Source organism: Sylvia atricapilla, chromosome 1 (genome assembly GCF_009819655.1).
Source record: "Sylvia atricapilla isolate bSylAtr1 chromosome 1, bSylAtr1.pri, whole genome shotgun sequence".
NCBI classification, from domain to species: Eukaryota; Metazoa; Chordata; class Aves; order Passeriformes; family Sylviidae; genus Sylvia; species Sylvia atricapilla.
Genome location: NC_089140.1, coordinates 136,748,491 through 136,771,936, shown reverse-complemented (window position 1 = coordinate 136,771,936; position 23,446 = coordinate 136,748,491). Strand labels below are relative to the sequence as shown.

Sequence of the window (23,446 nt, the reverse complement as noted above, 5' to 3'; positions counted from 1 at the left end):
AGCCCTGTGTAGAATGCTGAAAAATGTCTAAAGTATGTGAGGAAAGTATCTGGTCACACTAGCAATTCCAGAGAGGCACAAATCATTGCAATGTGCTGGCACCTGGCCCGGGCCTACCAAGCCGTATTCAATATAATTCACTATCCTCAAGTGGAAGAGGCCTCTGGATCTGACAACAAAACAACAGGAACTCTGCTGTGGTACTCCAGCTGCTGTGATAGGCCTTGCAACTGAACCAAGAGGAGCAACCTCTGCTGGTATCAGTCACTCCTACACACAAATAGAAATATTGGATGCAAAGATCTTGTTTGGTAAGAAAAGAAACCCCTAGTAAGAAGGGAAAGGAGGAGGAAATGAATGAAGAGGGCTACTCCAAAGGGCCATCACAAGAGGAGGAAGAACTCATAAGCAAGTCAGTGACTATACAATCAGCAAACAGTCATCTTGGCTGCACCAATGCTGGGTTAACAAGGTCAGTAATCTGGAATTAGAGGGAAAAGTCCAGCACCTAGGATCCCTTTATAGGGAAGGGGACATTGACAAACTTGATTGAAAATGGGTCACAAACCCTCAGCCTCTGAAGGTGACTCCATCTGAGCATGAGGAAAAGGTATCCCTTCTAAGAAGATGTTATCATCCATTCAGGCAAATAGACCACCATGAGGAGAGGTATCCAGTACCTGAAGGAATTAGACATGCTGCAGCTGATTTATGATGGCCTCAATACTGAGCAGTTATCCAAAGATACAGAAGTCCAGTGCAAATGATCCACATGCTGTAAGTTTTTACAGAGAACATCAAATGTCACTTCATTGGCAGTGAAGACCTGGGAAGAAATGGAGGGACAATCACTGGATAAACTGGACGTGGAGAGAACATGAGAAAGTGAAATAGAATATCAGCCTCAGTCCTAGAGTCATATGAATGTGAGTTGCAAGGAAAAAAATCACGAAAGGGTGTTTTCCAGGAAAATGGCTGCCTCAGTTCCCAGCAGGATGGGGGAAAGAATAAGAAGAGTAAAAGTGAGGAAACTCATGGGTTGAGATAAAGGCAGTTTAAATATAGAAAGCAAGAGCCGTGTGCACAAGCAAAGCAAAATTAGGGATTCATTCCCCTGGGCAAGCATATGTTCAGCCATCTCCAGTAAAGCAGGGCTCCATCACACCTAATGATGACTGGTGAAGACAAATGCCTTCCACTCCTTCTTTTACCCCCAAATTTATATTGGGCATGACATCATATGATATGGACCCCATACCATATGGTATGATCAAACTTTGGTTATTTGGTGTCAACTGTCCCAACTGGGTTTGCTCCAACTACCTAAGGAGGGAGTGTTGTAAGGGTGTGTTGAAAAGACAGAGCCAAAGTCTTCTCAGGTGCTCATAATGGTAAGCTGAGAGCTAATGGACTGACAAGTTGACATAAGAGAAATTTCAATTATATATTAAGAAAACTCTGAAGTTAGTAAAACTTTGGAACTGCTTGCCCTTAGACCATGTCATTGGAATTCTTCAAAATCATAACTGAACTAGGTGCAAAATCATAACTGTACTTAGGTACAAAGGCCTAAGTAACCTGATCAAATTTGCCCTGATTTGCCTGGGAGTTGTACTACATCTCTTTCAACCTAAATTTTTCTAATTTCATGAACTTAATTTTTCATACAAATTGTAACTGATGCAGTTGTGCCCTGTATGTACACTAATCCTATTTTAAGTGCCAGTGTCCTCAAATTATACTTCATTGGTGGGCCATATTTTTCAGATCCAAATCTCAGACTGACCCATGTCCTAGGTCTGATCTGTAAACATGTCTCTGGCTGAGTTTTATTCCCATTCCCTCTCCCTCACTACATTTCTATGTTATTATAATGGAGGAAAAGCTTATTAATTCTGCTAAGTTCTCTGGAAAATAATTATGGGATGCTTGCTTTATATAGTTTTGTATATCTATAATATTATCTCCAAGGACTTTATTATGGCTTTATTCTCTTTGAAACTTAGGGATGGAGCAGTAAGTCATCACGTTCTGGACAAAGCCCTTGCTTCTCTTGTTTTCCATGTACTGTTTTCCATGCACTGGGATACTAGTTTTCAGGAGGATTTTGGCATCATTACTCTGTATTTTTCAGCAACGACTTCCTTGTTGCCCTTGAGATTGAAACAGCATGTGCCACTGTTTTCGGCCTGTATTTCAGAGCCTTACTTGATCCACTGGTGTGACAACGTTATCAGAAAAGCAAATGCTGGTTTCTTTGAGGCTTGTTGCAAAATTTTATTGTGTACAGAAGGAATTGACACCTGGTATGCACAGCCAAGAGTGTAACATTACTGTAACCCAAATCTGAACTGTCTAATGAAAAAAAAAAATAAATAAATCCTGCCTCCTTATTACAGAAAATAATTTTAAATGCTCCTACTGAAAAAAAAAAATCATCGTAATAACACAGTATTTTCTTTGATTTTCTGCTAAACCTATCACTGCCCTTAAGTGTTTTTAGCTTAATGATAATAATATTCTTAAGGAGAAAAAAGGGGAAGGGCTAAAGGGGTAATCAATGTCTTGTGGTCCTCAGCTGGAGCAGCATGACATCAGTGGTGAAGAACTTTCCCACCTATCTCCTGGGAGCATTTACAAATTTTCTGGAACAGTCGTTTTTGTTTTTTTTTTCATTGGTTCTCAGCCAGATCTGAAGAATCCTTTTGCCTCATTTGATTTGTTCTTCATACATTGTAGCATATTCAGCTTACTTTTTCTACAAGTTCATTTAGCAGTTCCTTCAGATTTGCAGAAGGAGTTTTAAGGTGATTAGTATTTCAGGCTTTATTTTTCAGAATTGATATTAAGAAACTTTATTTCTATAGTGACATTTTTACTGTTTAGTCAGCAATTTCAGGAGCCTGTCACAACTGTAATTTTTGGGGAAAAGAAAATTACAGGGCTGTATTTTTTCCCTAGAGATAATTTGTGCTGTGACAGATCATTCTTTTCTCAATTTTTGATTTATGCACCAGACATAATAGATTACTTTATTTTTGTCTCTCCCTTTTTTTTTTTTTTTTTTTTTGGCTAGTACTATCGGCTTTATCTGTGTACTTCCTAGAGTACCTTTGAAACATTTTGAATTATTTTTGTCATAAACTCAGGAATTATGATCTCACAATAGTAATTACGAATCAATAGCCATATAGCAATATTGGTTCAATAAGAGGAAAAATAATATTGTATTTATTTTCTAAAATATTAGTTACAATACTAAATTAAATTATCCTTTTTTTCCTCCTTTTCCCCTAAGTTTGATATTTATACTTGAAAGAATTTGAAATCTGACGTAAGTCCTGCCAGACTTCTCAAATGAAAGTGTGGTTGGTTTACATAATAATTATTAATATCTATGTGACATCTTATAGACTTTCTAGTAAATTACATCCTTCAACTTTTCATTTTTTGTCCAAATTTTTAAATGAGTGTTAATAAATTTTAGAAAACACACTATGACTGTCTATATGAATCAATGTCAGTACCTGTTCTTAATGATTAAAGATCTATTGTAGTATTATTTGTTGCTTTGTTGTTTTTCATATCAGAACCATGCTCTGTAGATTATATATGCAAATCGTAATAAAATTTTAAACACATCAGGAGATCTTGACATTCTTTAAGAAGTTGTGAAATTGAAAATTAAAAGAATTATTCTGTATTTCCTTCTTCAAATGTAAATGCAATGTAATTATTTATCTCCTCTCAGAAATACTACAACATAAAAGTGGCCCTAAGGGATGTACTTAGGTCATTAGCTTGGCTTTTGTAGTGACCAATAGTTTATGTGTGGCCGAACTATATAAAAGTCAAATAAATAATAATTGTTCCTGCTTATCTGTAATTTTTCAGAAACTTCAGTTTAGGTACTGACAGGATCAGATAAAGTATCTTTTTATACAAAACTCTTAAAAAGCCTTCCAAGAAGTTCAAAGTTCATATAGTCTTTTGGCAACCATACCTACTTGTAGCAGAAACTTCCACAGTACAAATATTCCTGGTAAAGAAACAGCTTTTGAATCTATTTAGAAGCTGGTACTGGTTTTGTAAAAACTGAAGTACTCCCTATTGATTTTCTCCACAAGACCCTTAAATGTTAAAGAAAGTCTGAAATTTCCCTCTTCTGCTTGATAAAATATTATATTGCAGACTCCATCATGCACTGCACAAAATAATCTGCTTTATTTCAGCTTCTACATAATACACTTACTCATTTTTCTTTAAAGGAAATTACATTTTTTTCTAATGCTTTACTTTCCTCAATTTCTGCAAAATAATGCAGTTAATTAGAAGTTTTGAATATTTATGTTTGTTCAGTGTGTCACTGGGCATTGCTATTCACATTATATAAGTAAAAGGGAAGCAAATGTAAAAGTGTATGCATATGTTTGAATTTATTCCAATAATTTGAAACAAATAGCTATAAATGATAAAAAATGAGATGCATTTAGGGAATAATTTTATATTTTTTCCTCCACGGAGGGATAAATATGTATATTAAAATATACCGTCATATCATATATGTAGGAACTCATTTGAGGTTTATTTATTTTAAAGACATTCTTGTTTGCAAAATTCTTATTTTGCAAGAAATTGTTCATATTATTCATATACTCCATTTACCAGTTTTCACACCACAGATTTTAAAACTAGGATGTGCCTTATCTACTGGAGCATATATCTCCATATATGCTCCAATATCCATATATCTAACTTAACCTAACTATATAAATTTATCATTGATCAGAATGAATTCTGAAAAATCCAAAATGGAGCACTATAGGAATTATCTTAAGGACAGAAGACATAGTTTCTGTCATTATATAGTAATTTGTACAGTTGTTAAAATGAAGGAGAGAAAACATTTGATGGAAAGTCTTAAAAAAACCCCATGTTCTACAGAGTGCTCAAAGAAGGCCTCAAGAGAACTCCAGGAAATATTTAGGTTAATTTATTTTTATTTATAATTATCATTTATTAATTTTCAATTATATTAGAATTATATTCACCCTTGTTTCCTCTACAGCGAAACACCGTGAGTCTTGTTTTGATATATAAATAATTATATATTTATTTGATATATAAATAATTATATTTAGAATTATATTCACACTTGTTTCCTCTACAGCGAAACTCCGTGAGTCTTGTTTTGATCCTGGAAACATAATGAATGGAACAAGACTTGGAATGGATTATAAGCTGGGTTCCACTGTTACATATTACTGTGATGCAGGATATGTTCTTCAAGGATACTCTACACTAACATGTATCATGGGAGATGATGGAAGGCCTGGATGGAACAGAGCCCTGCCCAGCTGTCATGGTAAGAAGAGTTCTTTCATTTATTTTTGTTGCCATTGTCATTCCTCTTGCTTTGTAATACGGAAGGAACAAAGGCAAAAACTCAAAGTGATTTTAATAATATTGTCTTTCAGAAAAAAGACCTTTCCAATGATATATGCCATAAAATACGTATGTGACAGCTCAGTAAACTATTGATTCCAGTTTTTGTTATAGGTTTATCCAACCTTGGATAGTGTCATTATTGTGAATAGAGCTTAGTAGTAATGTCATTCTCCCTGTCAACATGTGTTCTTGAATTAACTTACAGCAGAGTATAGAGATATATACCATATATATGTATTTAAATACGACAATAAGTATACTTTGGATGTCATAATATATGTTTATTTCTTTTTGTTACTACTGGTTTTGAAAACATGCAGGTGAAATATTTTGTATATACCACATTACAATACTTAAATTCTTGGGTGTGTGGTCTGTGGAACATTTAAGCCTTGACATGCAGGAAAGTTCCAATTATTCAAACTTTTACAGACCGCAAACTTTTACAAACTTTTTTACAGACTGCTCATTTCAAGACTCTTCTGACTTTAGTTGTATGACCATTGATAGTCTCAAGCATCAGCATTTTCAGATTTAAACACTAAGAAAAGATTAAACTTTTATTTTACTGATTTCCTAACAGAAATTGATAGCAAATTACAATTTTAACTTCATGAAAAGTCACATGTTCTGTAAGATTGAGCACAAAACAAACAAAATAAAATTTCTCAGATCTAAAGAATATCCAATATTATAAGCATTTGAAGAAGTTCAGTATTTTCCTTATCTACCAAAACCATCATAGTACTGAATTCCAAAACTCAGTGTCATCAAATTGGGACACTGTCCCTTGCAAATTTTTGGAAGTGTGTTCAAGCTTTTAAACTTTCTGCATTAAAAGTCATATATCTTTCCTCATTTTAAAATGAGGGATTAATGTTGATTTTCAGGGAGGAGCTGGTGAGGAAGGTTGTTGTGTACTATAGGGGAAAGATTCGCTTTTTTGGGAAGGTCTTTTTGATAGGTAATGAAAGATAAAAAAATAATTTATTGATGCAACAATTATGTCTATTAGTGTCACTTATAATCTGCTTAGCAATATTCCAGTGCTGTCTGTTGTAACGTTCAGTAAAGAGAGAGTGTTTTCTTTTGAAGTACTGCCACCATAATAAATGGGGAAAAATAAATTTTAATGTAAGAGAAGTACTGTATGTCTTTCACTGATTCCAACTGGACCATTCTCTTTCCTGGATGAACAAGGCCTTATTTCAAAGTGACAAACCTCGTGCTTCTTTAGGATATGATGGCACTGAATAGACGTTTCCATTTGTTTTTCCTATATTGCTTTTTCCCCCAGTTAAGAATCAATGGAGCTTTGTAGTTATGTTGCTGTGATATATTAAATTATATTTTGACCACATTTCCAATGCTTTCCACTTCTGTGTGATTTACCTAAAGTAAAATGGAACTTTTATATAGATATAAGAAAGATTATATCAGTTAATTAGCTTTCAGTTACAGAGCTGGCAGAAAGTGTTTGAGAGCTGAATTTAGCTCCTGAAAACCAGACTCACCTACGCAGTAAAATTTGCATAGTAGAAATCAGATTCCTCCATTCTGCAGTTTGTATTTTTGCAGCTGCATTGAAACTGATAGAGTTACAATGAAATATGATATAAATTACCACCTCAGTGTATGTGGAGGGTTTATTTAGTTAGTTCATTAGTTACAAGAAAAAAAAATCGAACAGATGCTAAGGTTATATAGGGTAATATGCTAAGGTATTTGGTATTTCACTATGGATGTTAAGAAGGGGATGTAATGAACATATGTGGATGCATTATTAGTATGACAGAGACAATGATTAATGATTTCTCTCAGCTTCAGCAACTATAGGTAATTTTAAATTTTTAGTGGCAAACAACAGTTGTTTACAGAATAGCAAAAAAGCCCAGTAATAGGAAATCATATTCATAACTGAAGGTGAAAATCTTCTTCCTACAAGAAGAAATAATTTATTGGTCACTAAAATATTTTACTACATTTCATTACAGTATGTTGTTGAATCCTTGGAAATATTTGAATCCAGGCTTCAAAATAATTCCATCTGTAAGATATATCTAAAAATATCCAATATTTTTATATCTGCTTATGAGAGTATGCTTATGCCTATGATTTATTCACTTTTTTGTTTGGTGGCAAAACCAATTCAGAGTATTATTTCGGTTTCTTTTGATCTGTATTAACTTACTATGGCAATTTGAGGGAGCTCAGATCAGGTTTGTATCTGAAAATTTGTAGGAGAGAAGACACATGTGCACAGAATAGCATAATCTTACTGCTTATTGTTTTGTAACATAGGAAATGCTGACAACTTTTTCATAAATCATTCAACATTGTTTACTTAATCAGAGGCTTTATAGCTCACATTTTTATGCACTTTTTATTTACTGACCATACAAAGGGCTGTTATTTAAATCTATTTCAAATTTTGAATGAGGAATGAGTTAAGCAACTGCAAAAGCCAGAATATTCCTGCAGTTAATGAAGCTGAATGTTACTGTAATGAGACCCTCTGGTTCTCTGTGTTTTATAGTTCTAAAGTAATGGTCAGTTTAACCACTTAAGCAGCACACTTTACTTGAAATCGGCATATGTTGATTACTTAAAAAGCATTTATTACTTTCTTTTTGCCCAGAACAGCATGTTTGTTTTGTAAAATCACATAGACAATTACCTCAGTACTTAGAAGTAGAATTGAAATCAATTAGGATTTTTTTTTTTAATACAAAAATGCTATTTAAATTCTGACTACTCTGAAAGGCTAATTTTTAATAGTCAAAAATCAATTTTTTGAAAAATCAGTTGAAGGTATTTTGAAAAAAATATAAAGGATTTTATTTTATTGTTATTGAATTATCTTCTGACTACTTAATTTTTGTTCCCAAGCTTCCATTTCCCGTTTTTCACATAATTGTGTTCATTGCTTTACCATTCCAAGCTTTCCTTTCATATAGTCAGTAGAGAGACAGGCTTCTTAAAAGGTCGTGAAGGGGGATTCAAAGAACTTGTTAAGAAGGTTTATTTTTCCATTTGCATCTGGACTGTATTAACAGGATTTAATCTGCTTGCATGCTCAGCAGGATATGACTTAGAGCAGCAATACAGGAAATACTAGATCTAGTGAAATATCTGAATATTCTGTGGAAGCAGTACTGTTTGCACTAAAAGCATACAACAAACTCTATTTTGCAGAGATGTATGTGTTGAAATTTAGCAGTTAGATTCCTGAGTAAAGTAAAAGAGAATGCATCTAAGTCTGAGTGTACCTTAATCTGTAAATCTCACATTACAGATTCTTTTCTGTATGACCACATTCATTATTCCTCATCCATGCAAATGAGACCATTGTACACCAAGAACTATTAAGCCAAAAAGCCAAAATGAGAAAATCTAGCTTTGACACAGTGGATTTTGCAGTAACTGACTAGTTACCAGTATATACTTCTTGGAGACAGTAGTTTCATTTTTCTGAAGATGTGTGAGTGATTTTTTAAATAGTTTTATAAATAGGAAACAAAACTAGTATCTTTCTTTATGGCTATGCAGACGGTTGGTATTTTGCTGAAAAACCTCACTTTTTTTTTTTTTTTATTTTTTAATATGATTGAGTTAAAAGCTGAGCTTTTCTTAAAGTTCTCTGCATATCAGAAAAAGTTTGAAAATATTACTGGAATTAACTATAAATAATAATAATTCAAGAAAGATTGGAAAACAGCAATAAATACAGACACATGCTTCTATCCACAGCGAGTGTTACTCTCTCTCTGCTGTTTTGTATATACATTTGGAATTCATGATACGGCTTTACAAAGTCCATTGAATAATAAATGTTGTGTGTAATGATTTCAGGCTTTCATTTAAGAAGTAATAATATCATGTAATGGTAGGTAAAGTATTAGAAATGAATAAAGTGTTTAATTACAATGATCTTATTAAAATCAGCTGCCAGAGAATCCTAATTCCCAATGACTTTAAGGGATAAGTTAAGGGGAGTGCATCATAAAACAAGACATTTCCTCTTCTGTTGAACTAAATCTGCAGCCAAATTTTGGGAGCAGAGTTTAATGAAGGAAATGTTAAAAGAAGGAGAAATACTTCAAGTTGTATAAAATCGGGGGTTTTTTCAGCTTTAATTTTTACTTTTTTTGCTATAAAATAAATTATTTGAAGTCAAGCATATCTATTCAAGCCATAATTTTAAATATGTTTTCTTATATGTGACTGTTAGTTTGAAACAACATCATGAATTAGCAGGGAAAATGTAGCAGCAACTTTAATATTTTTGAAAGTAATGTGTAAATTATAAAATATGTAAATTAACTGACAAACTTCCTAATTTGTTTGGCAATAAAATATACAGAAAGTACCAATGAAAATACGGAATAAATAATGTGATGTTTTTTTCTGCTGTACAATATTAAAACCTGACACTTCTTTTTTTGCTTTGAATATGTAAATTTTCTAGTAGAAGATTCAAAAAACATTACCTTAAAAAATAAATTCTTTCATCATGTATTTTGAGGTGGAGAGAAATGCAGTTTTTAGCAGTAGTTTACATATATATCTGCTTGTTCCTGTATTTAATGTTAGCACCATAGGTGCGTATTTTTCTTTGAAGATTCTTTCAAACAGACAAGGTAACTTCAGGATGTTCTGCTCTTAGAAGGAAAATATGTATCTGTACCATTTACTGAAGTCTGCAAGACACTGAATTGGTACAGGATTATGTAGTATCAGGTAATAATCATGGTAAATCAATTAATTAATTACTGGAATTAAAGAAACGGATCCAGTCATGGCTGCACTGGCTAGAGCTGACAAATATGCATATTTCTAACTTAACCTCAGGCAGCAGTTGGAACATCCTCACTCTTGTCTAGTAAGTCCTCAGTAATGAACTGGAAGAAGATTTATTATGTGGAACATGCTGGTGGTTACATCCATAAGACCCATATTTCGTTGTTTGCACAAGTTTTGTTATCTCCACTTTGTCTATCGCAGTGGAGAATGGGGGATGGATGCTTCTGGGCAGTAGAAGAAACCTGCAATTAAGAGACTGCATGGCTTTAAAATTGAATTCTATTTTGTTTTCCTTCTTGACTGGGCGGCATATAGCATTTGGCCAACATACTGTAGGAGTAGTAGGCAAGGACATTGTCCAGCTTAAAGAAGATAGCTCTCTCTTTTAGATCCCATGTTTCTTGATATTTAACTCAGAAATAAAGCTCTTTTGTTATAGCTTTTTTTTCCTGATGTTACACTCTCTTGAAGGAACAGTGTCTTCCACAATAAAACTTTATTCCTAATTTTGAGGGTTTTGCTAGAACCTTTTCCTGATGTATTTCCATTTTATATGATAAAGAGTAGTTGTGTGTTAAGAAGTTAATATAATGCACTACAACACCCTGAAATATACAATTGTGTATTCTATCTATTGCAGAAATTGTTTTGTTGCTATGAATTTAAAAGGTTACAATTTCTGCCCCATTGTACTCCATATTTTATACGTTTCTGGTTTTTTGTTGATCAGTTACTGACTTAGATGGTAGTTCAAAACTTAGGTGACATGCTGGGAAATACACTGCTTTGGTTTGTGGCTGAATTTTTAAGAAAATATATTTTAGACATATTGTTTATATTTACAATTGAGAGCAAATATAAGTAATAGAAGGCCAGAGAACACTAATTTTGGTGATACTTTAATTGTTTTCAGTTCAAATGCTGGTGATTCAGTTAATAGCTTCTGTTTCAATGTAAGATAGAAGTATGGAATGAATAGAGAAACAGCTGTCCTAAGGCAGAGCAGATTTCCTCAATGGGAGTGAATGTGACAATAATATGCTCAAAATGTGTCTGAAATGTCTCTAATGTATTCAAATTGGACACCCTGTGAGGAAGACAACAGCAAAAAGTTAACTATTTACTGTTGACTTGGAATCAGGTAAAAACACCAACTTAGAGTATTGCCAATCAGAATCAGTCTAAATGGATCACCAAAAGAAGTGATGAAACAACACAGTGAAGAAATCTAATAGATATTAGGATATGTATTTCAGGAAAATGAAATTCTGTTCAAAAGAATTTAGTAGAAAGTGTGGCCAACAGGGCTTTGAGAAGAGAATTTTAAATTCTAATTTAAACAGTGATACAGTTTTGTAAAGATTAAAAAAGTAGAAACTTAGTAAAGAGTCAACAGCAGGTCAAGGCCAAAAATGTATTCAAAGACAATGTTATTGAGAGGAAGGAAAAAAAAATTCCTTATGTATTACGTTATATTTGTTATATTACCTTACTGAGGTAGCAGGAGAGGCAGTGCATTGGAGCCGTTCCTTTGGCTTGAAGGAACCAAGTCAAAATAAGGAAAATCAATTAACAGAACCATAGCAAGTTGCTAGGATAAGGCAGTATTTTCTGTGTAGTTCTGAAAGAGATAGATACGAAGCATTTGAAGTACAAATGTTGACCTTGAGGTTAACTTAGCCTTTCTGTTGAAGCACTGGGAGGTGATGAACCTGTCAGAAATCTTCCTTGATGAGCAGTTGACCAATTTCCAGTTAGAAAATTGGTAGAGATTATTTAAAAAAAAAAAAAAAAAAAGGAAAGTTGAACTAGGAGACACATTGTACAACAACCTGAATAAAAATCAATATAACTTTTGAAGACAAATATGGATCTTTTGGGAATGTCTTAGAGCTCAACAAGCATATGGATGAAATTACAAACAGTTGATACCATATAATTGAATTTATAAAGATGTTTGGCACTGTTCCATGAAAGATTATCTTTTAAGGGAAAAGCAATACAATGCATTATGATAATATTTGATTACAAGGTAAGAACTGAAAGTTGTTGATGTGATGTTCAGTTTTAAGTTACCTAGAAAAAAAATCAATAAAGGAAGGCTTCCACAAAGATCTTATATATATTTTTCATATGAATTGTACTGTTCAGTAAAAATTCACATAAAATTGAGATGACAAAGATACATTATCACAAAATTATATGATATAATCATATCTGGAGTCAAATGCATGAGAAAAAGGTACTTCAATTTCACTTCAGTTAAGTGCAGACAAAATGCTTAGAGAAGGAAAAACCCTTTAGTACAGGCATGTGGTGATAATTAGATTTTGGTCCTGAAGTATCACAAAATCACAGAATGGGTAAGGTTGGAAGGGAACTCAGAGAATCACCTAGTCCAACCTCCCTGCTCAAGCAGGTTCATCTCAGAGCACATGGCACAGAATTGTGTCTAGATAGTTCTTGAATATCTCCAGTGAACAAGACTGCAAGCTCTCTGAGCAATCTGTTCCACTATGTGATGACCTGAAAGTCAGAAGTTCTTCCTCATGTTCAGGTGGAACTTTCAGTTTCTGCCATTGCCTCTTGTCTTATTCCTTGGCACCACCAAGAAGAACCTCTTCAGGTGCTGATAGACATTGATGTGGTGCCCTCTCAGTTGTCTCTTCTCAAGGCTGAATAAGCCCAGTTTCCTCAGGCTGTCCTTGTAAGAGAGATGTTCCAGTCCAAGATAAATTACCTTGAAATCATTATTACTAGTCTTTTCCAGATTAGCAAAATTCTATCAGAGTTATACTTAAGGATTTTTTTTTCGTCACAGAGCGTCCTAGCCCATGAGATATACTCTGATGAGGCAGTGTAAACAAACAAACAAACAAACAAAACCCAAAACCCAAAAAAACCACAAAACAAAACAAACCCAAAAAACAAACGAAAAAAACCCACAAACCAAGACAAAACAAAACAAAAACAAACAAACAAACAAAAAACCCATGACTGTCGTATTTGTTTCTTGCCTCCAGATATCAGAGTATCTATTTCTCATCACTCATAATTTAATGAAAAATAGAATTGGAGTTTATAAATATAGTCCTTATTATAAGGGAAAAAAAAAAATCTTAAATTTTCCCAAAATGTAATTAAAAATCTTTCTTTCTAGTACCGAGAAATAGATCGGTACATTTTGCAGTCTTCAGCTTGGTGATTTGAAATGTAGTTAATAAGATTCACTGGGTTTCTGATTACTAGAGATCTCAGCAACATGTGTGAAAACTTCCCATAAGCAAAAGTTTCATGGATATTTTTCTCTCTTTGTCTTCTGCATGTTTTAAATGTCATTTCTGTATTGGTTTATTTTATATTTTCAATTGGTATTTGTGCTTATAACTGTTCGGTGATCAGTTATTTTGACTATTGTTCTGTTTATAGTTTTTTCTGACCCTACTTTTCTTTCCTGTCTTTCAGGAGTCCCTATTCCTAACTTTCTTGATTGGTTTTATTTACTCCTAATTTGAATGTGCCTTTAATTATGGATAGTGTATTTGTCAGTATTTTTTTTCTTCCTTCTTTTTAATTTTCTTCATTTTCTTTAGTGAGTTAGAGAAGTAGGAGCTTCTTTCTTTTCAAAGTCGATTTAAAAGTCTGTGTTGCAAACCTGAACAGCAGTGATAGAAAAGAAAGCTGAGATTGAGAGGATCACAATGACCTCAGTGAATTTATCATTAACTGTCAGATCTCAAATTTAAAATTACAATCATTGACTGTTCTTGCACTTTCCTTTTAAACTGCACACATACTCAAAATATTTAAAATCACTTGGAAACAAAGTCATCATCATTTGGAAACCTAAAGCTTCATTCTAGTTTTGTAATAATGTTTGCAGATAATTTAAAAAGAAAGTTTTTTCTTTGTTCCAGCTGTGATTCACTGCTAGTGCTTAAAAATTCATTTGGGCAAAAGAGCATTCTAGAAACATGCAGATAGGCAGTATACAACTGCCTAAAAGGGTTTTGAATGGGCAGTAGACTAATTTCCAGCCTCCCCAGCTCTGAAATGGTGGAAGTCCTGTTACCAAAACAGGGTTCAGGAGCTGATATCACTTATGAGCTCTGCAGTAGTAGATTCCCTGCTCTGTGAAGTTTGAAATGAACTCATAAAATTACTGAGTTCTAAGAAATCTCATAATTTGACTTTCATCCACACATTTTTATGTTTCTTCTGCTTAAAAGTAGTCATCATGTTCTTCATCACATGATAAAAATTATTCTTAAAACAAATAAGTAATGAAATATCATTTAGATTTGAAGAGTGCATAGATGAATAAATAAATAATAGATAAGCTATATGACCTTCAAAAAGAAAAAAAAAAAGAAAAAGGAAGTTTCTCATTGAAAGAGATGATTATTTCTTATGAAGAGATCTGTAAATCCTTACACATTTTTGATTCATACTTGCTGATGCATCAATCTCTGAATTCTACTATTGTAGCTAAAATGTGTTAAGCTTTGTTAATTGCTGATTTATTTTTACTTCTACACATCTGTCATATAATGCTCCTTTTCTCTTGCTATCTTAATATACTTGAAAGACTCTGAAATGGTCTTCCCCAGAAGAGTGCCAATTTTCTTTTCTCTTCAATTTTTATTCATTTATTATGTTCGCAGTTAAATTGTTTTAAAATGATTGTTCATTTTCCCTCAGACGTTCCTTAAATATCGTGTCAAATCTGCTGCAGACAGTTGGCTTGAAAAGCATGTTCAAACTTTTATTTAGTTACTTTTTTCAGCTGTGGAAACTCTAACAGTGGTGTGCTCTTTCAAAGGAATGAAACTGTGCTAAGGCACAGGCTGACTGCAGAGACCTATCCCACTTCCATTTATTATAAGCAGAGACTGTTTCACTGCAAAGATCTTTATTCTAGAACAAAAAGATTTTAGAAAATGTTTTCTCCTATTTAATGGCTCCATTCTCAAGGCCTGCTACTTTAATTCCATTTTATTGGCAAAAGAAAACAAAACATTACTTAAATGAAAGAACACAACATTATTAAGTGGATGATTGTGCAGTGAAAACTCCTGGGAAGGTATCACACAACGTTCTGATGGTTTTATCAACTGGAGCAGTGAGAAACATGAACAGGAGGAGAAACCTCACCATCCTTCAGCTCACGTGGGAACACCAGGGCAGGGAGAACTCAGATCCCACCCCTTGTCCTAGACACAAGCAACATAAGAAGTTTTCATCAGCTGTACACAATTTTTTTCAAAGTTAAGAAAAATATTAATGCATTATACATCACTTCAGATTCTCAAAGACTATACCACACTGGAAATTAATTTAATTCACTGCTCTCTGTTGAATAAAGCTTTCTTTCAAGAAGCTATTACTTGTAGTATCATAGAAAAATGAAGAAGTAATAATAATAATTGTCTTCAATTTAGCTATTTTATATTCAAAATTTACTAATGCATCTGTTAAACAAGGATTTTAAAAATTCTATAATTGAATATTAATTTTAATCTGATTATTTTTAGTTTTATTTATTAATGATTAATATATTAACCATACTAATTTGTTATTTATTTGGTATCTGATTATGCTATGGAATATTTTGACATTTACATGCCACAGGCCTTGATAATAAATAATTCATGATATGTAGCTCTACCCTGACATTTGAAAATGGAATCATTATATGGAATTAGATTTTGGGTAATAAAATTGGAAATCTGACTCTTCAAATTTTCTTTAATATTCTCTCTAGGGCCTTGACAATTCAAATAGGAGCACAGGATTTTTGCATTTATGCTTGTTCACTTTACTGCTCATCTAAAATGGACTTGAATTTTCTCAGGGCAGAAACAGAAATATGTCTAATTTCCAGCTAATTGTATTTGTAAATTGTATTTGAAGAATATAGGAAAAAATAAATAAGGAAGAAATCATTTTGCAGACTGATAGTCTTTTAGATATATGAATAACAGACAATATTATGAAGGAGCTAACAGATGTAAACCTATTCTACAACACAAAAAAAGAAAGGTAGGATTTTGACCTACTGCCACATCTCAGTTTCTTTTAAAAGTCATTTCACATTTTTCTTACTCTTGGCAAAAATGAATAAGCAATTTTAAGCAATGATTTCAGCACTTGAGAAAACTATCTGGAATTTTTGATGACTCTATGCACCACATTTCCTTAAGGAAAAAAATAAATAGGATGATATTTATAATTAATCATTAAATTGAGAGCAAACATTTTTTCTAAAGTTTAGTTTCCCCTGAATATAGAAGTGTATCTCATAATCAGCTGTATAAAATCTGCTTTTTGTATCTTCAGAAAAGCATCTAGCTTTGTTTAAAAGATTTCAAGAAACAGAAACTGAACATGCAAAGTTATTTGGCTTATTTGGCTTTGGTGGTAAAAGTTGATGAACTGTTAAATAAATTTATATAGAAATAATTTGATGGTGGTTTTAATTGCATTTTATGTATTTATATAAACTTTATGTGTTAGCATCAAAAGCACTGCTAAATTTTCTGCTGCTTCTCTTTATTTAAGAGAAAGTGGTACTTTCTCTCTTGAAATGTACTTAAAGTGCATCTAATTAAGCTTCTCTGCTAATTATCTGCTATACAGATTCTAATATTTTTTATTCTCTCCTTACAAGACATATTTTATTGATTATACATTTTCTGAAAAACTTAAAAAATTGGTTTAGATTCCCAGTGATTTTTTTGTTTTAAATATTTTTTTTAAATTACTTTTACATGTTCTCCCATTTTTTATTCATAATATTTTTTTCTTTATGAGTTCCTCTTCTAGAAAATATTAAATAACTCATCATGCTACAGCAGTTCAATTGTGGGTTTAGCACTGCCAGCACCAAGAATATTGAACAAACTTCTTCCTTGTCATCTTAGAATCAATTAATATGGATAGGTTCATAACCAATTATAATAAATACTGTCTCTTGTCTGCTTTGATATCCTTAACCCATTGTGACAGATATTTATATCTCTCTTTCTTCCAGGAATCACACAAAACATCCAGTAACTTCCCCAAAGTATTTATGAGAATATCTGAAATTCATTTATTATGCTAGAATTGCTGGCAATTATTTCTCTAATTTTATCTCAATCTAGCACATGTTCAAAAAGTGACCAGGCTGCCCATGTTCTCATTGTTCTCTATTGGAGACTAAACCTCCCCCTAGTATTTCAAAACTTTTGTGCTATTGTGAAAGCTTTTTTTTTTTAATGGCAAAACCTTGATGTGATGTTCTTACTGAGACTTTACTGCTCTTAAATGCTACCTTCCATATCTACATGAAAGCCTAGCTTAGATATATCTTTCTCCACAGTAATGTTTCATTGAAACTCAAAATCTTTGATCTTTTAAATTTTTCTGCAACTGTTTCTAGTTGCTTTTGGTCTTGCATTTCTACCTTTGGTAATACGTTTTTAAGTTGCTGCTTAGAATTTCTCTGTTTGTTTGGGGGGCTTTGTTTTGGATTTTTTGGGGTTTTGTTTTGCTTTGTTTTAGGGGTTTTTTTTTATTGTTTTTAGATAATGCCATCATTTCCCCATTTTCTATTAGTGATTCAAGGCCTGCTTCAGTAAATTTCTAAATTGCCAGCTTCTGCTGGCCTCTGTTTTAACTAACCACATTCAATACTTTTACATATCTTGACCTGAATTTCTCTCTCATTTTTTATGTTGGTTTTGATTTCACAGTTAACCTGTGTTGTGAAGACTGGAAAGACTACAGTACAGAAATTTATATTTGTAATTTTTTTTCTTTCATACTGCTTTTTAGCATTATGATATTGCACTGTCTCTCTCTCTGTATTTTTTGGTGGTTTTTTATTTCTAATGTGTTTCTGCTTTTTCAAGTAGAAACTAAAACATACATTTCTATATCACATTGTCTTTTACATATTCATTGTATTGTCAAAGCAGCTTTAGGTTCTTCATCAGCTTCACATTTACAGACTGATATACACAATAAATATATCTGTAATTTAGAACTTTAGGATAAATATCTATCATTTTTATATGTTATAATGTCCTTTGTATGAAAACTATTTTATATCTAGAAGGTGATATATGAGTTACTGTATTTGTTTTCTTTTTACTTATAACCACTACAAGAAATCATTGCAACTGAGAATCTCTTAATTGAACTACAAAGGATAAATAGAATGATATTTTATTACATGAGACTAGGAAAAAAAGCATCTAAGTGATTTAATATATGTGGAAGTTTGGTCTGGAATACAGTTAATTTCCTTTGCAGTAGCTAGGACCTGTTTTGGATTTTTGCTGGTTTTGGTAATACCAGGGGGTTTTCATTGCTGCTGAGCAGTGTTTACACAGAGTAAAGGCCTTCACTGCTCCTCACACCATCCCACCAGGGAATGGCCTGGAGGGGTGCAAGAGGCTGGGAGGCAGCACAGCTGGAACAGATGATCCCGAATGACCAAAGGGACATTCTGTACCTTACGGCATCATGTTCAGCAATAATATAGGGGGAAGGTTGGTCTAGGGCCAGTGATCAGTAACGAGCAAAGTGTGAGTTGCTTGGTAGTGAGCAGGAATTTTCATTTGTGTTACTTGTCTTTTGTGGGTTATATTCCTCTTTTGTTTTCCTTTTATTTGCAATTTCCACTTTAACCATTTCAATTCTCTCACTCCTCCACAAAAGGAGATGAGCAAGCAGGACTGTGTGGTATTTAGTTTCCAGTTTGTGTAAAACCACAATAATATATTAAATTTTATAAACATAAATCATGTCACTAAATAATTATTTTTCTGAACCTACTCATTTAGATTAATTGAATACTAGGTATCTTAGACTGGGTTTTGAAACAGTGACCCGTTAGATAAAAATTCAGTATCCCATTACCAATTTTTCAAGACATTTTTTCCAGACTGTATGCACAGTTGTTCTTATTTTTTGATTGTATTTGTAGCTGTGTAATCAAATTTATTTGCATGACATAAAGCCATATTGTGCCATTCATTTTTAAGCAGTGTTCCCCATTGATTCCATTAAGAACTGCTGCTTAAAAATGGATGGTGCAATATGGCACTTAAATCTCCAAATACAATTAAATTTTATTAGATCTTAGCTACAGAAGCTAGGAAGTAGGTGATCTGAAAGCAAGAGTAGGAATTAAAAACTACAAGCTGCATTTAAAAAAAAAATAATAGCAAAAATATTAAAAAAAAAAAAAGATTATATTTGACATTGCCTTCATACTTAGGTAGTCCATTCTTCACTCTTTTCTTACTGAACTTTCACCTTATGCATCCTTTCTTTTGGTTAAACTGCAAAGGCCTGATGGAAAACGTATAAGCAATAAGCATATGACTGGGGCTTTTAACACTGTATTGTTTAGCTGGAGGCACAGAAAATTTGACTTTATAGCAGTAGTTAGGCATAGATTATGAGAACCTATTGTTCTGGGTGATTTTCCCTCTGTGGTTTTCAACTACATTTCTTTTACAACTACTGAAATTTAAAAAAGGATGTCACTCTGATGGTAATGCTTTTTATATTGCATTCTCTGTTTACTAATACACTGCCATAATGAGGTAGAATGTGGTTCTTTGACAATTATTCTTGATCATGAATACTAATGATCAAGGTGCGTAATCTTACAGATAAAATGCTTGCTAATTTACATACAGAATGGGTGATACTCTGATGTTTTTGTGATAGGGTTTACCAAGGGCTACAGGTGATGCTATTTTACAAGGCAAGATACTATTGGATTCAGCACACACAGGAACTTTTTGCCATTAATCCTAAGAATGTTTCAAGGAAATAGTGAGCAGTGCCTCAACACACTGATCTTTATCACATTCTAACCAAAGTCAAGTCCCTTGCTCTCCCACCAGTGCTCCATTGCTGACCCTGGAAAGCAGGACAAGGACAGCATACTGCATAACATTTTGGTGAATAAACTAGAATAAGCTAGAGCATAAATAAATACATAAGGGAATACAGTATTTCAGAGTCTAAGCAAACATTATTAAAAAATAATGAAATACTATTGGAAATTTATCTTAGAAAAAAATATCAGTTGCCTCGTGAAGGGTTTTTTTTTTGCTGGTTGGTTGATTGGTTGGATAATTTTATTCTGCAGGATGTTTTGCATTCCCAAGGGAATGGTCCTCAGCATTTGTTGCATTTTTTGTTTAACAATTTTTATTTATGGGCGTAAAGGGTTTGCTAGATTTTTACTATAGGTAGACTTTTCAATGCAGAGAATAATAATCAGATGAGTTGATTTTCACAACTTATAAGTCTTTGACTATCTATTCATAAGGAACTAAATAAATCATTGCTCTATAAAACTGAAACAAAGGCAATGAGAACTAGTTAGCTGAATTAAGCAAAAATGGAAGTCATTGGGTGGCATGGTAGTAGTGGAACTTTTACATCTATCCAGACAACTTAATGCTGGCTCTTTTCTGGAGGCAAAAATACATGTTTGCATCAAGTTAATGTTTTCAATTCACTGTAGCTATGGTTTCATGTCCATCTGATGAATGAATCAGCATTAATGTTTAGTGATGATCAGGGTAAAATCTCTTCTTCTTGAATCATTTTGGCATTTTTAAATTAAACATTTTCCATTATGCAAGGAAGGAAATACAGTCAGTGAACTCTCTAGGTTTACTAAAGTATCAAGCAAACCTCTTCCTCCTCCATGAAACTTTCAGAAATGTCTTGAAGGACCATCCAGCTGCTCTAGGAGATAGATGATTCCCTACCTAATGATTTACAAAATTTAACATTTTCTCAGCTCCTAGAGGTCAACTGGATGCTTAGATCTTGAACCAATTGCCCTTACACTAGTTGTTTTTGAGACCGAGAAATGTGAATTCTTGTGAAGATAGAAGAGTCATTGCAGAAGCAGTTGGAAAATAAGGGACATAATAAGGGGAAAAGTAAACTCAGAAAGGGCTATGAAAAAATTCAGGAGGAGAAGACTAAGGAAAGAAATCAAGGAAAGAAATACTTAACATGGGTATTAAGTTCTTGCTGCTGGTTATATGTTGCATATGCCAGAGTGACAAATAGTTCATGACTAACTCCAGTCTGTACTGGGAACATTGTAGCAAAGGCTACAGACAACTCCTGTTGAAAGACCTTGTACCTAAAAGATCTTCACTGAAAATCCTGCTTCAGACGCATACTGTGTCTTTTCTCCCCTTGTGTGAACAGATATGTGTCAGCTTCTCTTGTGTGAACATGTTATAAATCCAGTGCAGATGTGTGTTACTTCCATGGAATTCGGTGTGTAGGAAAAATGTTCAGATGTTTCCGAAGAAGTGTCATAAAAACATTTTAATTATCAACTGTAGAAAGAAATGGTATTATCTTTACCTTTTAGAGACTTGGAAGTTATTTCAACCATACTTGAGTATAAATGAGAGCTCTCAGATTTTTGAAGATAATAGTTATTTTTTATTTTTTTTAATTTGCAGAAATTGTTAGGTTTAATGACTTTTATAAATCTATAAGCATTTTTCAATGAAATGTTTTGTGACTTGTTTTTGTGCCAGCTGTCACAATACTACCTTGTAAGTATCATGGCATATTTTGTCTAGATCTGTACTTAGGCAAATATATTTTGCTCTGGTTTGAGCATACTAGTGTAAGAACCCTTTTTTACAAATAACATTGCATAACCTGTAAGAATAAAAATGAATCAGGGTATAAAAAAATCTTTCACTTTTATTTTTAAGCAAGAATCTACTATATGCTGAGGGCTATATTTAGCTCCTAATTTTAAGTATTGCTTTTGTATACTAATACTTGAAGTTTCATTAAGGGTGAAATTGTGTTCCTTTTTGTGTCAATCCTATTTACTTTAGTGGAATTGTAGTTTTACCCTCAATTTGCACATTATTTCTATCTGCTTATTAGGAAGGGATAATAATGAGTGCTAGAGTGGGACAGTGGTATTGGTGATTGTAGCTTAATTATTCAAGTCACAAACAGTAATGAGGAAAATGCAGTTAGATATATTTTTTTTACAATCTTATTTCTCTTATTTTAATGCTTTTGTTGTTTATATTCTTTCGTATTCACTTCTGTTTCACCCAAAATCTGGAATAGAAAATCTTGAGTACTTAGAAGCTGGTAAGCAAATCTATTTTTATCACAAATATTTGCCACATTTAAATAATGAAGGTTTTTTACTTTGTGTTTTTCCAGTAACTCGTGGCAAATAAGTCTCTGCCAATGAGGCTCAGCCAAGATACTTACTGCTTCTTGGAAAAAATCCCAGTAGTTCTATTATCTAAATATGTTTTCACAAGAAAACATGATTTTCTAATATTTCACATGGTGGTGGATTGAGGGAAGGCACTGAGATTCCTCTTTCAGCCACAGAGGGCAACATTCCATATCCATGTGGCAGCCAGTTCTTAGTCCATGGGCATGTGCCCATCCCCTGTACTGAGCATCATCAAGACCTCATCCTGAGCTGGCTCCTGACAGATTTGCTTAGCTCCAGTATATGTGCTACATCTGCCACATGCATACACATGTGCACAAGCAAAAGTCAAGCCCCTTCTGTTGACATATTTCAAATACCATGACTTTCACACCAGTGCATGAAATTATAATTTCCAAATTGTGTATGCAAACCAGAGCAATAGCTGCCATCTGCTCCTGTTCAGGTACACAGTCTGCCAAACCCTGAAGTTACACCACACTGAAAGGAATCTGTGCTAATGCAAATTGTATAAATCTGTTCTCCAAGTGTTGAGGCCTTAACTTGATACATTTTTAAGATGTGTTCTTTTGATGGTATACTCCACCAAGCATTTTCATGCGAATTACTAAAAGTAATAAAATTACTTTAATTATTAAAAGTAAAGTAATTACTTAAAAAAAAGTTAAGTAATTACTAAAAGTTAAGTAATTACTAAAAGTAGTGTTAAAATATATTATTTGTAGCTACACTAATAAATATTTTGTATTTAGTATGACAAGAACTGAGATAAAGTCTTCTGGAACATTAGAAAGATAAACATCTTTTTCTTATTTAATGTAACTTATGAAGTATTAATATTTTGAGAGAACACCACAAAAAACCCCAGGTGTGTTTATCAAATGAAATATTGAGGACTACATTTATAAATTCATGTCTTAACAGAAAATAAATTTGTTA

At 33.0% G+C, this 23,446-nt stretch overlaps 1 protein-coding gene across 2 annotated transcripts in view; it reads left to right on the top strand.

The window, feature by feature from the left end:
* CSMD3 (CUB and Sushi multiple domains 3) overlaps window positions 1-23,446 on the top strand; it is a 580,968-nt gene that overhangs the window by 415,223 nt on the left and 142,299 nt on the right. For both annotated transcript variants that reach the window (XM_066334988.1, XM_066334980.1), the window contains one exon: window positions 5,171-5,365. In XM_066334988.1, coding sequence (XP_066191085.1) covers window positions 5,171-5,365 — 195 coding nt within the window. The remainder of the gene's footprint in view (window positions 1-5,170; window positions 5,366-23,446) is intronic.